Source organism: Dicentrarchus labrax, unplaced genomic scaffold (assembly GCF_905237075.1).
Source record: "Dicentrarchus labrax unplaced genomic scaffold, dlabrax2021, whole genome shotgun sequence".
In the NCBI taxonomy this organism is placed as follows: domain Eukaryota; kingdom Metazoa; phylum Chordata; class Actinopteri; family Moronidae; genus Dicentrarchus; species Dicentrarchus labrax.
In genome coordinates, this window is record NW_026136704.1 from 3,335,131 (window position 1) to 3,352,140 (window position 17,010).

General features: G+C 39.4%; 3 protein-coding genes across 9 annotated transcripts in view; 1 reads left to right on the forward strand and 2 right to left on the reverse strand.

Moving 5' to 3' along the window:
• The window catches only part of LOC127362358 (gap junction delta-2 protein-like), a 678,509-nt gene that overhangs the window by 285,759 nt on the left and 375,740 nt on the right, over window positions 1-17,010 (reverse strand).
• The window catches only part of LOC127362369 (uncharacterized), a 384,160-nt gene that overhangs the window by 80,933 nt on the left and 286,217 nt on the right, over window positions 1-17,010 (reverse strand). The window lies entirely within an intron of this gene.
• The window catches only part of msi2b (musashi RNA-binding protein 2b), a 295,771-nt gene continuing 285,249 nt past the window's right edge, over window positions 6,489-17,010 (forward strand). For 5 of the 8 annotated variants that reach the window (XM_051397992.1, XM_051397990.1, XM_051397989.1 and 2 more), the window contains exons 1-4: window positions 6,490-6,699; window positions 7,560-7,600; window positions 7,758-7,839; window positions 8,314-8,398. In XM_051397992.1, the coding sequence (XP_051253952.1) occupies window positions 6,635-6,699; window positions 7,560-7,600; window positions 7,758-7,839; window positions 8,314-8,398 (273 nt within the window). In that variant the 5' untranslated portion in view covers window positions 6,490-6,634. Of the gene's footprint in view, window positions 6,700-7,559; window positions 7,601-7,757; window positions 7,840-8,313; window positions 8,399-17,010 lie in introns of all 8 variants that reach the window. The other 3 variants (XM_051397988.1, XM_051397987.1, XM_051397991.1) reach the window with 1 other exon arrangement.

A 17,010-nucleotide genomic window follows, 5' to 3' on the forward strand; every position in this document is an offset into this window, starting at 1 on the left:
TCACTCTCTCTCTCTCTCTCTCTCTCTCATAGAGGTTTCAGGGAGGAAATAAACAGCAATCACTGTAGCATGACAAGAGGCAGAGAGCAGCCAGCTTTAATTGAGATCTCACTTTCCTGTCTGCCCCTCCCCCAGCTGTTTCCACTGCTGGAGACAAGGATATGGAGAGCTGCAGTGCTCTCCATATCCTTATCCTTGCCATTACAATACACACTACAGAAATATTGCAGATGACTTTGTTACTTGCGGGGGCTTCACTCTAACAAATCATTATGGTATCGCAGTACACATTAACACATGAAGCATATATTACATATGATGAATACATGTCATATACACAAATATGTCAAAGATACACTAATCAGTGTCGGAAGAGGAAGCACAGGGATAATGTGCAGCGGACCTTGAGATGATTTGGTGTTCACATCAATGATGCTTGGTGCTCAAACGCAGTCAAAGTTGGACAATGTTTCCCAAGTGTGGAATTTATTCTCCTTCCTTTCGGTGACAAGTTTTAAGGGAAAGTTTGTGGGTGGGGTAGAAAATATGTCAACTGTGCCCAGGTTCAATTCCAATCTGCAACCCTTTGCTGCCTGTCATTCCCCCTCTTCCTCTTTCCTATTTTCACCTGTCCTATCAAAAGAAAGGCATAAAAAGCCAATAATCTATTTTTAAAAAAAAAAGGGAAAATATGTCCTACCTTCGTTAATCACCATCCTTTCTGTGCTTGTTACATTCAGATCAAGGGAACTTTTTGTGCTCATTTTATCATTTTAGTTCAGTTCAGCTGTTGAGGTTATCATATCACAAAACCTTAAATTTGTCTGACAGAGACATTCGTGCCCATCTCCCTTAGACCACCACCATCATGCATCTCCAACCAATAAATATCAGATATGCTGGCTGATTGATCAGTTGCATCAATCAGGCTAATGATGTCATAGCTCTACACTGTGGTTGGGGTGATGGGACAATAAAAACTCTAATAAGAACTAAACTACCTACAGCATAAGTAAATGGAAGCAGTCTGCTGTCTCCATCCTACTGCCCATGAGCCTACTTATTACTTTGTGGCTCTCACCTGATTGACCTTTTCCCCTGCATGCGCCCTAGTGTTCTTGTGCTACATATAGACTGGAGAAAAAGGAATTCACTGTGCCCCTCAAAGGCTATCTGCAACATTTAAGGTGGGACATTTTCTTGCATGTTTCTCAATATGTGAGTTGATGTTGAATCAATCAGTACACCTTAAATGGCAATAAGACATAATTCGTTTTTATTGACAGACTGTAGTTTTAGTGATTGGATTGTATCTTCAAATTTACACGAATTTCAATCAGATTATGTGAACTCAATATTCTTTTTCCTCACTTGGACAAAAAATGTGGTGCAGTGTCATTCCGATGCGCTCTGGCAACATTCCACCTATGAGTATGGTTTATATCTGCCAATGGCAAATGCTTCTTCGACAATTGGAAATTCTTTATTGGGAATAACCCCTTGAGATGTACCATCTCATTTTCAAGGGGGTCCTCAACGACACAAAAAGTACACAAGTAAATAAACAAACGACAAATGACAAAGATACAAAACAGTACACAATTACACAAAAATTGACAAATTGACAAACATAACAGCATACAATTAAACCAAATATGATGAAAACAAACAAAACAAAACAGACAGAAACAAAACAAACCAATGATGTCGGATTGGGTTTGATTTTTAGGGGCAAATCAACATTTTTTCAAATTGACTAGATCAGGGGATTGTGACTATATGGCAACAGCTCTTCACTCAGATGCTGCTGCCAGTAGCTTTTATGTATGTAGGTGCTATGATAAATCACAGCAGTACCATTTGTTGGTACAATAGTGCTTTAACTGTATTAATTTAATCAATTAATTTTGGTTATCAAAGTTTGTTAATTATCAAAAGATAATAGAAAATGACTTTAATTAAAATTAAAGTTCCTTGGGGCACCACCCTTAAATAAGGGAAACAATAGCCAATGATTGATTGATCAGTCTAAAAAAAACCACTACACTATTAATTTAGAAATCGGATTGATACTTAAATTAATAACTATAACAAAAATCACTATTAATAATTAGTGGAAGGCTTTGGAGTTCTTCATAGAAGACGTTGGTATCACCCACTCTTGTACGAAAGTAAATAGGCCAGCATGTATAAACACAAGCATTTATTAATGATATAATAAAAGCAAACAGAGAAAAATACACTATGTACAATCTAACTTAAACAGGAACTAAGTTAGAGGAAATAGGGGTGTGTGTGTCTGTGTCTGTGTGCATGGGGGGTTGCGCGCCAGAAAAGGTGTTTCCTTTGTCCTCTGACCAGATGTTTCAGCCGAGTATGAAACACGTGTTGGTGAGAGACAGAGCATGGAGGAGCGGGAGGGTTTGATTTCCCTCTCCTCATGTATGTGCTGAGGTTAAGGCCGAATTTAGGTGTGTATGTATGTGTGTGTGATCATAGATTAACGATGCCGTTAAAAGGGAGTTAGTTGCATGCAAAGATAGCGTCTGTGTGAAGCATAACATTAACTAACATCACCTTAACACTGTCTCAGAGACTACAGTTACTACAGTAACCTGCGTTAATCAAATCAACAACACAACAATATAACCTGAATAAAAACATAACAGCAACATTAACAGTGATTAAACAGTCCGTGTTTAGCGTTAACTCTGTTAAATGATCTGTCTATGCCCACTACGTTACCGACGGTCCAAAGGAAGATGAAGAAGAGTTGTGGGTGAGTTGCGTGGGTCAGCTGGCGGTCCTGTGAGCCAGGCTGATCAGAGTTGTGGTTCTGAAGTCCAAACAGTCTCTGCTGTGCGATGTCCCCTGGTGCAGGTTGCAAGAGGAAAGGCGTTTCGCTCGTTGCTCTGCACAGTTAACGTCATGTTGCTCCGGTAAAGTCAGTTGACAGACTGTTTAAAGCTGCAGATGTTGACTCCTGCTGGCGGTGCGCTGACCGGGGATCGCAGGAAAAAGCAGGCTCTTTGTCGTACGTCGTCGGCGGGCCGGGCCGCACCGGGGTTCAAACCCCTATCACCCGGTGTGGGCGAGCGGCCGTGCCAGGAGTTTGATCACCTGGACATCGCGCGTCATCAAGCTGCATCAGGTTATGGTCACAGGAATTATTATAATAAAAATAATTGTTTATTTTATTATTAATTATAATTAATTATTTTCTATGTTAATCTATTAATTGACCTATGTTTTTCTGTGTGTGTAGCATAAAGGAACTGTAAACTTTAGTTTCCTTATACGAACTTCCTTTGTTGACTAATAAATACATTTCCTTGATCTTTGATAAGTTAAAACCAGGTTTTTTTTTTCTGTTCTGTTCCAGAAGTTAGAAAACGTCACCCCAAATCAAACCAGCAAATTTTGTATAAATGCAAATTACAACTGTGAAATTCCAGCCCTGCAATATATAACCTCTTTCATGGTCCAGTTCCCTCTGTATGTTCATAAGGATGGCCCTTTATCAAGAAAGCTTTTAGCTGCTTTTCATCACCACCATTTCCCATCAGCATTAGACCAATCAATCAAGTGGCTGTGGCATCCAGACATAACTGTAACAATATGAAGATAGTGATGACAGAACAGTGTATGTGTTTGGACAGTAGAGATTACAGCTGAGAAGTCAGAAGGTTAACATGAGAAGAGAACATGAGTGGATATCATGGATGAAGGAGAGACCAACAGTTATAATTACGTATTTTTCCGGTACAGTCTGACATATCTTGGCTTGTTACAGCAACCTGCAGATCAGTGGAATAGGACTGTGTATCACGTCACCTGAATTTAGCGTGTACATGGGTGTCCTTGTATGCGTGCACAAGACAAACATTTAGAATACACTGTACACATTTATCGAGTCTTTCTAACTTCTATAATATGGACACTGATGTATGACACATTTAATCTGTGGTAACTGATAGAGAAAATACATGGAATCTTACAGTGCAGAAATATTCACAGATAGTATGCAGAGAAAATCTCTCTTTATTACTTAGCTACCTCAAATAAAACATGGCTTTTACCTATTCTTTCAGACAACAGAACAATGTGAAAATGCAAAGCAAGATTTTTTGCATCAATGTCTCCTCCACTAAGTGTATTTTTAAAGAAAAACTGTTTTTTTCTGCTTTTAAGACAAAATAATGGTGAAATCTCCGACCAGTCAAAGCATTATTTCACTAGAGGCCATGATAATGAATTGTAAATGTAAGATTAGGTATGGTTCTACTGAGACCAAAGAGCTGTTGTAAGACTGTTCCTTATTTTTAAACATGTAATCTGTTCCTCTCCAAGCTTGATTATAAAGACTGGCTATGTGGCCAGCACAAGATTTGTTGGCATTTCAATCAGGAGAAACTTCAGTTCTTTGGCAGTTAGACCCCATTGTGACGTCTTCGTATTTAAAGATATGTCAGGGATGGTGAAGCTGAGATTAGTAGGAAACTCCCTGCTAGAGTTCAGACTGGTGGTAGTGGTGGTGGTGGTGGTGTTGGTGTTGGTGGTGTTGGTGGTGAAAGAATGATGAGAATGCTGAAGATCAGGATGTGATGAGGAGTGGATTTCTGATGAGCTCAACACTGGATATGATGAACTGGAGAAGAGTGGGGTGGAGGAGAGCCACAACAAAACTGAAATGACAGCTCTAAGCAGCAGACAGAAGAACAGGTTTAAAGTTTGACAGCATTTGGCTAAATCTGATTGGATGAACTGAAAGAGTAAACACCCATAACTGATAAGAAAGGAGAGTGAAAGAATTGTGAATGAATGAGGCATAATGAGAAAGTCTTCCTTATTGAACTTACACTGAGTTTCATATGAATATATGGAGCATTATAGTAACATTATAGTATTCATAGTTTCACTTTTTGCCTACTACTACTATTATTATTATGATTATCACTATTTTCTCAAGTCTTTCCAATTGTGCATGTTATTATTATTATTATTTAAAATATCTCTCTCCCTCTCTCTCTCTCTCTATATATATACAGGGATCCATAAAGTATTTCTGATCAAATACGGTAGGCCTACCCTATATTTGAAAGGTAGCGAAGATGTTAGATGTTATTTACGGGACCTTTTTTTTTTACCCTGTCTCAGTTTCTGTACTCTGCTGAACATTCTACTTGTGCTGAATGTTTGGACCTCCTGGCAATGGGGGTGGGGGTTGCGTAAAGGATAATCACCGACTACGTCTCGGGCGGTAAGCCGTCCACGAGCCGGGCATATCCAACTGTTTATTGCCCTGCCTTGAGGTGATTATCCCGTTTATTCTACTTCTTGCTTGCCAACATTATAAAACAATTCAAATACTTCAATAATTATGCTTTTTCTTATTCGGATTGCATGCTTATTAAATGTACACTCTGTTTGAGTTCATCTCCCTCAAAAAGTAGTCCCCTTTAGAACTACGGTGAATAACGTTAGCTCAGCTGCAGCTAATTAGATTCTATAGCAACCACACAAGGCTGCATCTTTGAACTGTAGCATAAAAACGTCTTAACAATTCGTTTAGTTCTTCGGCACTGCAGCTGTCCGGGTCAGTTACTGTCAGTCTGTCCTTCTGGTGGCTCTTCCACTCGGTGAAAACCTTGATAGCAAAGGCAGTTGCCTTTTTGGTGTTTGATTCAAGAGCCCCGTCTTCAATTGTAGCAGCTCCTCATCTGTCAGATCTTGGAAACGGGTATCCTGGGCCTTGTCTTTTGCTTTTGTCATTCCGTCATCCTCGTCGCTCTTTCTCCAGTCCTCAAATGTCTTCCCTACTCCAAATAGATTAAAATTGAAAATGAATTTGTCCATTTTTAAAACGCTGAAGTGTTAACGATTATTCACTAACGGTGAATAACGTTAGCTCAGCTGTAGCTAATTTGTTTCTATAGCAACCACACAAGGCTGAATTTTTATTTTAATGGACCTCATGTTTGAAATTTATGTGATAGAAAAAAAATACAAGGGGCTATTGATCTACTATTTGATGACGCTGTGCTCAGTCAGGGGGCAATATGCGGGGTTAATGCCCTCCTCCCAGCCAATCAGAATCAAGCATTCCTAAACGAAGTAGAATAATGATATATAAGAAATATAGAAGGAGAAATGTTGCACTAATTTTACATGTATAATCTGCATATGCCCTTCAATAAACATATTCTGGGAAAAATGTTTTGCATGAACGTCACTGTAAGCAGTCTTTTTATTGGTCTGGGATTGGACACACCCTGCAGGTGACTGACAGTCCCACACCTTATTGTAACCCAAGGAGGGAAACTGTCACAATCCATTTAAAATGTTTGAAATTGCCAATGAGTTCAGCTCATTTGATTATTATATTTAATGAACTCATCCTGTGATTAAATTGAGAATATGACAGAAGCTCTATTAGCGCTTTAATGTGGGCGGGTTGTGTGAAAGTGACGTCAGTGTGGCTGGTCGCTGACGGTGGAGGAGGGACCACAGACCGAACTGATCCCACGTGTGACGGAGAGCTGCATCCCCGGCTGGCTGACACTGTAGCTCCGCTCCGTCTGCCGACCTGCAGCCTGTGTGTGTCCGTCAGTCACTGCCTGTAGCTGGGTCAGATATGGAAGGAGACGGGAGCCAAGCCACGTCTGCTGGAAGCCCGACTGATCCGCAACACGACCCGGGGTAAGGTTACTGTCTGTCAGTTTAAACACTGCATCATTTGTTGTTTTTAAAACTGCATATTTGCAGCTTGAATTTCACACTGCCAGTCCCACTGCCTTCCGGGTCCGGTCAGCTACACCTTTGTTTGGTTATATTATCAAACGGGCCTGCCCCCTTTGCAGTGTAAACGCCTGGCTGGTCCCGATATGCCGTTATTGTGCGTATGGAAAGAACGTACGCCAAACTTCATTTGGATTTCTGCGAGTTAAATGCTGCTGTACTCGCTGGCAAAGGTACACAGTTTTAAGAGGAGTGATTAATACTTTTTACAAATGTACAATTTACTCTGGGAAAATCGGTATATTGTTTCCTCAGCTTGACTGCATTTTATATATATAAAACACAAAAAATGCATTTGGTTCTCACTGCTCCTTAGCGCCCACTACGCTGTGTTTCGATGGAGGCAGGTGAATATTACCTTACAGCAGGACCAGATGTAAAAGTTGATTAAGCTGTTATTAGTACAGCATGGTTTATTAAATGTATGCCGAATTGAAGACTGTGTTAATACCAACAGCAGAAAAGCTGCAGTTTCGTTCTACCAGGTGTGTACCTCTGTCAAGAGGCCGGCAGATTTAAATCGCCGGATGTTTTGAATGGAAGTTGGCCCGAGCCTTGGTCCACAGCTGAGAGCAGGCGACGTAACGGGCTGCTGCTGCGTCCTCGGCTTTGAGGACGGCTGTCTGGCTGCCTCGCCGTTGTATTACCTCTGTTTTTGTCCGCAGCTTTTTACTTCTCTCCAGCAAGTCAACTAGTTAGCTAAACATCAAAATGGCCGATGTGAAATCCGGACTGACTTCTGTTACATTTTTCCTTGGCAGGAAAATGTTTATCGGTGGCCTCAGCTGGCAAACTTCACCAGGTAAGAACTGTGCGTGTGTGTGTGTGTGTGGGGCACAAGGCTATTTTGATTTCAAGTCCTCCATTCGACCCCTATGTAACAGACAATATTTCCATCTTTTTATTTAAGGAAGAAATGAAGAGAAAAGTGTAACCCCCCTGTCTCTGTTCTTCCACAGACAGCCTTAGAGATTATTTTAGTAAATTTGGGGAAATCAGAGAATGTATGGTGATGAGAGACCCAACGACAAAACGCTCCAGGTAAATCAAATATTCCTACATTATTCTGGAATATGAGCTTGTTCTGCTTTGTGGAGTGATAACAGCATGCAGCCATTAAAGTGCATTTCCTATTGAATGGGAGGGTAATACAGTTGGACACTGGCCATGGAGCTGTGTAAAATTCTCATTCATTCTGTTGTAATGGATTTTGAAAGTGAAAACTAATTTAGAAGTCATTCCAGATTAATGCATTGTACTGAATTGTAGTTAGTATAGAGATAATATTAATTTACACATTGCTCTTGAAATAATATGATTAATATAAATGAGAGGAATTGTCAAATATATGTGGACACAAACGGGAAAGAGAAATTATAGAAATATACCTTAGGCTGGTGTAAATCAGTGTGTGGATTACAACATGTATCAGACGTGTAGTAAAGTAGCTCATTGTAACATGGAAAATGAAAATAATATATTATTATAATGTTATATTCTGTTGTTTCTCAACAGGGGCTTTGGCTTCATCACTTTTGCAGATGCTGCCAGCGTAGATAAAGTCTTAGCACAGCCGCACCACGAGCTGGACTCTAAAATGGTATGTTCACAATGCCATTCTGACGTGTTTTATTCTATTTGTGAACAGTCTTTTCTGTTGTGTTATATTCATAAACTGATGGTAGCGGAGCTTGTTCAGTCACTTGGAGAAACACAGCCACTCATTTTATCCTACTTTGATTTGCGAATAGAACTTTCAGTCTTTCATTGCTTATAGGAGTCAAAGTCTAAGGCTGTGTTTTTGCAACTAGGGTTTTTATTCACAGTGTTTTAGACTAGAGCTGTGGTGCTTGAATCCAGTCTTTACCTCTATATATATATAGTATCAGCCTGGAGAGTTATCAGTCAGTTCACTATAGAAACACTATTTCAATAAGACCTCCTCCAGACATGTAGTAAGGCATATGTACAAATAGTCTGCTTGGAGCAGTAATGTGGGTTAGATTTTTTTAACACAAAAAATCCTTAAAGTAATTTCCTCCTTCTACCTCATTAAAAATTCCAGAATATGTGAAAATGCAAATGTTGTAAAGTTTTGCTGCTGGACACAAGATGTCTCCTACTTCACTGTAAAGTCCATTCTCAGTGGATGTGCACTGGTGGCTTTAAGTTTCTACATCACACTGTACAAGTTGATACTGGACCAGGACTGACTTCCTAACTATTTATGATGTCACAGATCATGCTGGTAGGCCCCGGCCCTTAAAATCAGATTTTCAATGAGCACAGAGAAACTTTCCTCTTTCAGCAGATGAATGTGAAAACATCCTTCTAGTGTCAAACTCTGCACAGACAGCATTCAAACAGCACACTGTAGGAACAAGAAGAAAACACAGATTGTGGACTGTAGGGGGACTTTGACTTGACTTTTCCATAGACTTTTGTAACAACCAAGCATCCTCATTGTAGACGAGTATAGTTTGAATGTGTGGAATCACAATTTAAGAATCTTTAGTTTCTGATATAATTCTGTTTCATTTTAATACATAATGCTTTCGTTTTTTGAACGAAACATGACCATCCATACCCTATAGGTAAATCGGTTGATATCTGCTCAGTATACTAAGAAAGTGAAGTTCTTCAGTGGCCGATGCTGATATTTAGAGAGAAGGGCTGCCAATAGCCGATATGTAATGCTGATATCAAAATGGAGAAAAGTCAACTTAATTTCCTATAGAATGGAATACAGTTATACATATGTATGCAGCAGGATGCATGAGAGTTACAGTAAAGGGCAGTGACAACACTGCCTACAGATGTGTCTGCAGATGTTTCTTGTATATCAGCCTCATGAGCACAGGCTCATATTTATTACTCAGCCGACTGATTAATTGGTCTATTACTACAAGTGATTAGATACAGAAACTATAATACTCTCAGTAGGAATATTGGTCAGACAACAATAGGCCTGTGTATTGGCAAGAATCTGGGGAAACGATACGTGTCACAATACAGGGATTGCGATTCAGTATACTGCAATATATTACGATACAGTTCAGGAGGCAATATATTGAGTTTTTTTTAACGAATATACTTTTAGGAGAACTTTCATTGCATAGATAACACACCATGTGCATAACATCTAAGTAAAAAAAAAAAGTTACTTGCAATCAGTGGGATCTGCATTTCAATTGAATTTTATTTGTATAGCGCCAATTCATAACAGAAGTTATCTCAGGACACTTTTCAAATAGAGCAGCATTGGGGAGTTAAAACACACAAATCAGTACAGTGTATTTGAGAATTGATAAAATATCACAAGAAATATCGTGATGCTCACGTGTATTGATATTTTCTTACACCCTGAGACAACAATATGAAGACTATTGAATGGCCACCTAGAAAAAGTTTTGTCCCAGTTTGCATGCAGTGTAGTGCCATTGCAGCATGTTTGACAAAAAGCATTTTAGTTATTTTACCCCAGATGCCTTTAATGACACTTTTGCACCACCATTGTGGTTATCTAGTGATTATTAGAAATTGCATAGGAAGTCGGCACAAGACACGGAGTCATGCTGCACGTCAATGTCATGCTTGGCCAGACAGCCAATCAAATTAAGCAAGAGACGGGCTTTACAACTTTACCACTTTCTTCCAGTTTTGATGCCGTTTACAATGCGGGTCAATAGGTTAGCTAGCTGTTGGACTGTGAGAGAGCTACAGAGCAGGGGTATAGTGCGGTCTAAACCCAAGTAACCTCAGTTATCCACCTCTTTGAAATGAAGCTAGAGTTTACTCATTTAGGACTTAACGTCTACTTCCATGCAGATTTTCTGTTAATCATATTTGATTGCCCAGTTGTGCATGCTGCATTGCTACACACAGTCATCAGCAGTTTTTTCCCCGACGCTTTTTGCCAAGGCGTTTTTGAAGCAGCTGTGCCTGTAGCAATGCGTCTTTGTGTGATCGGCCCCTTACTGGTGTGTGAAGCCTTCCCACTACCCTCTGAGTTTAAGTCATGTAAATTGTACTTCTATAGTCCAAAATCACAAATTTGCCTCAGAAGTAAGGATCCGCTATTCAGCATTTTTCCGATTATCAGAATCTGTATTTTTTTGTTTCCAATGATGAAAAAAATAAATTCATTTAAATGTGCTGCCTTGACACTGATGCAGCCAAGGTCAAGGTCCCGCCCACAACACTCTCTGATTGGTTACACATCACAAGGTTATACACTGGTAAAGGTTTGGCCCATTTTGATTACTTAATGCTGCTTGCTAGCTTAATCCAGTGGTTCCCAGTCTTTTTCCTTGGACTAAGTGACATATTTTATGAATATTCCATATCATATTCAAAACTGTACAATGAACCCAAGTAGTTTGTGGAAAACAAGTGATTTAGGGAACTTTTTATACTTTTGTATTATGTATTTTTTTAAATCATTTTTAGTACAGACTTATTACGCTTATTTTTTGATGGATTCAATGTTTTCTCGTCACTGACAACAGGCCATTGTTCTTTTAGGCAATTTACTTAACAGTTTAGTTTACAGTAGGAACAGGCCTACTGAGTATATTTTTTTAACTTTTCTAGCATGCCTTAAAATCAAGACCCCCAGGTTGTGAACTTGGGTAAATGTACTTGGAGATATTCCAGCACTTTATAAGATTTTATTTTATACTGCAAATGTATATCCGTTCCTAATGTCAGTTATTGTTTTCCTTGATAACTAATAATCGGTATCAGTATCTGTATCGGCCCTGAAAAACATCTCAGTGGATACCTTCACACAGGGCTAACAACATTACATTCATGAACAACATCCGACACGGCCTAGACCCTGATCCAGATAAGGAAGCTCCCTCTGTCAGACATAATGTGTCGTATGTACAGTTACTGATGAAGGCGTTTACCGTTACAGGCAAATAATATAAATGAGGCTAATATTTCTCATTTGATTCCATGTGCTTGTTATGCGTGTCAAACACTGTTTTAATGAATTTTGAATCCAGTGAGAGCTCTTTCTGTGATGGAGGATTTTAATACGTTGTTTTCTTCTTTACTTGTGCACCAGAAAGTGACGTTATTATAGCGACACGCTTTCCCTCATCCCGGTCACATTTTGTGAAACAGGCAGACAGAACAGTGAGGTGTGATAGCTGTTTTTACCCCACATAGATCATTTTTAGTGGAACATGGAGGGACTGAGGTAATTTGTGTGTGTGCAGGGCTGGTTGAACAAAGTAGGTCAGTCTGGGTGACTGTTGAGAAAGCCTTTGACAGTTGATTTACTGAGGCAGTAACACAGGTATTGAAATAAGCAAAGTGAGAGGGGCTGGAGCTGTAGTTGGGCTGTGTCATGGTTAAGGTGGAGAAATGAAGGGGAGTGTGACAGCGGGGCAGTTGATAGCAGTGACTCACTGGGCCAGAAACAATCTGATACACAGTGAGCTTCAGTCTGATGTGATACTTTCAATACAGCTGTCTATCTGACATTTATTCACTGCATATGTTTTTATTTGTTTATTACAGAATCACAACCCTGATGTGAAGTGTTTCTGACATTTTACAGTGCAAAAATAAGCCTGTCAGTGCTCTCTGGTGGACAAACTCTGTAGTGGAGAAACAGTTTGTGACAGTTGTGTCCATACAGATATATCTGTGATAAGCCAATAACCCATTTATCTCTGAAGGTCTATTTCACACCCTTCTTTACTGCATTAGTTCAGTGTGTCAAATGTAGAATCTGGTAGGAAATGTAATGGTGAAATGTTGCAAGTTGAATTTAATTCACTTTATCCCTCCTCCCCTATAGGCAGTGATGGACTCAGGCCATTTGTTGGGGTGGGGGGGACGGGCCAAAAAACCATAAAAAGGGCACCAGTGTGCAGAAAATTGTGAAGGGAAAAAAAAAAGTGTTTAATGTTCCATGTCTGAATAATGTCTAAAGGTGTAGTCAGTGAGGCACATCTCTTAATTCCCCCTTAAATTCCTTAAAGTTTATGTAAATGAATTAAAAACATTTAGTCATACTCAATCAAATTCTTGATCCAGCACTTACCTGAGCCCCAGCTCTCTCCTGAGGGCCAGACAGACTGGTGAGCAGCACAGCTGGCCCGCCCACGGCTCTGAACATCACGAACACTGCTGTGGTCACTCAGCTGTTCGTACATGGTGCTCAGTGATGTAGCAGACACTGACTGAGGCTGTGTGGTGTAACGGGAAGGCAGCTGTCAAGTGGTGCAGGTTGGTTAAAGCCCTTATGTAGGAGTTTAAATTTGCCGACTCCTAGATGTATCGAAAAGACACGGTGGCAGACAGGTATAATACTACTACTGATAATAATATTTATTAATATTATTGTGTGAATTCTAAAACAATCTAGAGCTATTAATCAAAAACCAAAAGACCTTACACTGAACACATTGAACTATCTGGGGCGGAAAGGCACTTAAAACATAGAAAAATATTTGTTTCAATAAATGTCAAAATATTGTTCATTGAGGCACCCGGTAGCACTGGTACCCCATATACCAATGCTGAGTCCTTGCTGCAGCGTCCATGGGTTCAAATCTGACCTGTGGCCCTTTGCTGCATGTTGTCCCCTCTCTGTCTCTCCCCCCTTTCCTGTCTACCTTGAGTTGTCTATGAAAAAAAAATGGCAAAAGGTTTATTGTAAGTTATTGTTCATTAAGTATATTGTGCCTCCTCTGTTAGCTCCTGCTTTTATCAGAGCAGATTTGTTCACTTTAAATCTCTTTGATTTCTTGCAATGTCACTCATATCATCCACAGAGACTAATGATGTCTCTTTCACTGAAACTATATTTCTGCCTTAAAGAAAGAAAACTTATCAGATTCTGCCTGGAAGCTTTAATAATTAAAAACAAAACTAATTAAAAAAAAATGTCTGTGAAATTGTATCCTTTACCATCTTCAGATGTTTTGGGGTATTTTAAAATCTTGATGTGTCAGTCTCATTATGCTATTGTTTGCTCTTACTTATTTTATGGTTGTAGACCGCTCTTGAGTTGTTTTTAAGGTGCTATTTAGGATGTTTTTACTGTGTAATCTTTTATTTTTCTTTCTGATTTTAATTGCATTTCTGTTGAATTATGTTTTTAAACCATTTATATATTTTCTTCATCCAATAAGTCAAGATAACAGAAAAGAGAGTCGAGAAACAAAACAAATAAAAGAAACGAGATAAAACAAGGAAGCTAGACAGTCAGTTCAGTCCATTTGACTATTAGGAACTTATAGGAGGAGTATATAGTAGTAGTCTGTTTCTGACAGATATCTAGATATGTGAGGATATTGGGGGGAAAAAAACAAACATAGCAGCTGTACATTACAGGTATTGTATGCAAATTGTTTGCACTCGAGAAAAAAGAAAGAAGGAAAGGAATAAAGGAAGGTCAGAGTATCGACTCCTGTATAAAATTTGGCAAGAACCTCTTGGGAAGGAGTGGTTGTCCACATAGATCGAGAGATAGACTATATTGCCAAACTCGAGGCTTCAAGAGGGTACTCAACAAACCAATGGGTGATGCCGTGGTGGGTTTACACTTAGGGTCACCACCTTAATGCAGGGATTAACAGTTTTTAAATCTTTCACCACTTAAAAAAAAATAATGTCAGGATTCAATATCTCCATGTATTTCCTTATTTTGAAATTGAAGACATTAACTGCTGATTTTCTTTCTTTCAGTGAAAAGGTAACTGGTAACTGCATGACACAGAAGTAACCACTGATTTAGAACAGAAGTTTAAGTGTTATAGCCCAAAGAGCAGTGAGTATTTTTCATGGCCATCATAGTCTTTTCTTTCTAACCCTTGAGTATGATGAGACCAGTAAAGTGCTCTCATCTGCTCTGTTTTCAGTCTCATGAATGGAATTAACTGCTGCTCTGTTGTATCCCAGCCAGATGCTCATATGATGCTGTGAAGTGGTGTACGGACACACGTGCAATTGTTGCAAGTTAACAGTTCTGTAGTGTGAAGCCTTGACTGAGTAAAGGTGAAACTGTTAGCAGCTGCAGCCTAAACACCTTTACAGAATGCTATTTTCTCCCTGCAGATATGTGCAAAGAAAAGAAAGCAGAATCCTTTTCTATTTTCAAAGGAGAAGTGGATGAATGCAATGCAGTCAGCTTCATTAGTAATTCCACACATGTTCTGATGAAAAGACTTTTTAGACATGACCAGCTCTTGGCTCATTGCAGTTGGCAATGACTTGTGTTCAGACCATATGTTTTCATAGTTTTGTTGAGTACATTGTTCAGTGAATTCATTTCAAGGTCTCTTATTGCCTTTTTTATTGGTGACATGATAGAGAACATCGCATATATACATTGACACACCATTGCATCACATTGCATCATCACTCCAATATAATGCTAAGACTAATGACAACAAGGCGCAAAGAAATAGAAAATCAAAAAGAGATTATTGGGGGTGGGATTAAGTTGTAGTACAGTGTGATGGAGATTAAGTTCTCATTAAAGTTCAGAGCAGTCTACTTCTACAGCTACCAGGTAAATCCTACAGAAGGGGAGCAGGGGCTGGGACCGGGACATCTATTATCTTGCTCTCTACACGGTTCAATGTTAATGTTTTTTTTTTCACTCGCCCAGTCTGGTCAAATGAGTCACAAATCCTCTTGCCAAGTCACTTGGCTTGCCCGTATACAAATGGTTTTATTTATTAGCAGTTATCAAATACCAAAGACTCTTTTTATGGCACTGGATGACTTTTTTGGAAACTTGACATGCGTTGAAAAACGACCTTGTTTTATCCGCCTTGCTCTCAAACTTGTGGCAAATTGCACAATTGACCCTACCCTACTAATTAGGACATCCTGGCACAGCACCACACCAACAAACCAATGTGTGTTCTGACCGCTTTCTATCAGAACCAGCATTAACTTTTTTAGGTGTATGACTGATTGATAAGGCTTCATTTCAATAGAAGTTTTACTTGGCAAGTTATATTGATGTATATTTAGTGCTTCTAGGGCTTGAGCTTAGACTTCTGCAGAATTTGTTAGTCTGATTCTAAGTGTTTTATTTTTCCAATAAAATTTTGTGAAGGCCAAGTTGAGATAATTGAAGTAGCTGGATGGGAATCATTGAAAACAAGTATTTGAGTGTGGGTAGAGCTATCATTTTTATTGCTACTATTTCGCCAGTCACTTAGAGGTAAATTTATCCAGCAGTGTAGAGTCTTAGATGATCTAAATGAATTCCTATTACTATGACTACTTGGGGCATACCCAAGTATATAGCCTACAGGTGAATGGTTGACCAGACTCAAGAAACCAAATGTGGGACAATGTGGGGCGTGCTGACAGGTAATGTAAAATCTTAATCTTTATTGCTGATGTCTTTGTCGTAGCTGCATATCCATTTCTTGGTAGTAGTTTCCATCATGTGCCCCCCAAACCTGCATAGATGGACTTTATGGTGACTTGATTTTCCCTGTTGGTTGTAGCGCAAAGATACGTTAACCTGTACTTGACCCAGGTGTGCACGGTTTGGTTATCCTACAGTCCCATGATGACAGCCTTCCCTGCATTTTTTCACAGCCATTGGTTAAAACAAGATCTTCTTTTGACTTTTAATGTCAATGGCAATCAAAATGTGAGACATTGTCTCAATATGTGGGATGTGGGACAAAGGATAAAAATGCCCTGCAGTCCCACATAAACTGGGATATCTGGTCAACCTAGCTTCCACATTCTTCCTATCCATGCAAATGGGTAGGACAGTGATTTTGGATTAGTTGACAGAGTAGTAAGGTTTTTATAAGATATTGGCAGTGATGATTGTGGATCCTGTAAAAAAATAACAACACATCGTCCACATAAAGACTGATTATTGTATTGAGTGTTATCTGTTTGGATACTTTTTTTAATGATGGCCACGCGTCGAAGTATCCTTGAGCGAGATACTGAACCCCAAATTGCTCCCGATGCTGTGCATCGGTGTGTGAATGTGTATGAGTGAGTTAGTTTCTGTTGGATGGACTTTGCCATCGCTGAGTGAATGTGTGTGAAAGGGTGAATGTGGCACGTAGTGTAAAAGCGCTTTGAGTTGTCAGAAGACTAGAAAGGCACTATACAAGTACAGGTCCATTTACCATTTACTCTGGCGGCCTGAAGCCTTGCTGATAAATTTAACATCTATGTTGAATAGTGATAAAGTATGGTAGC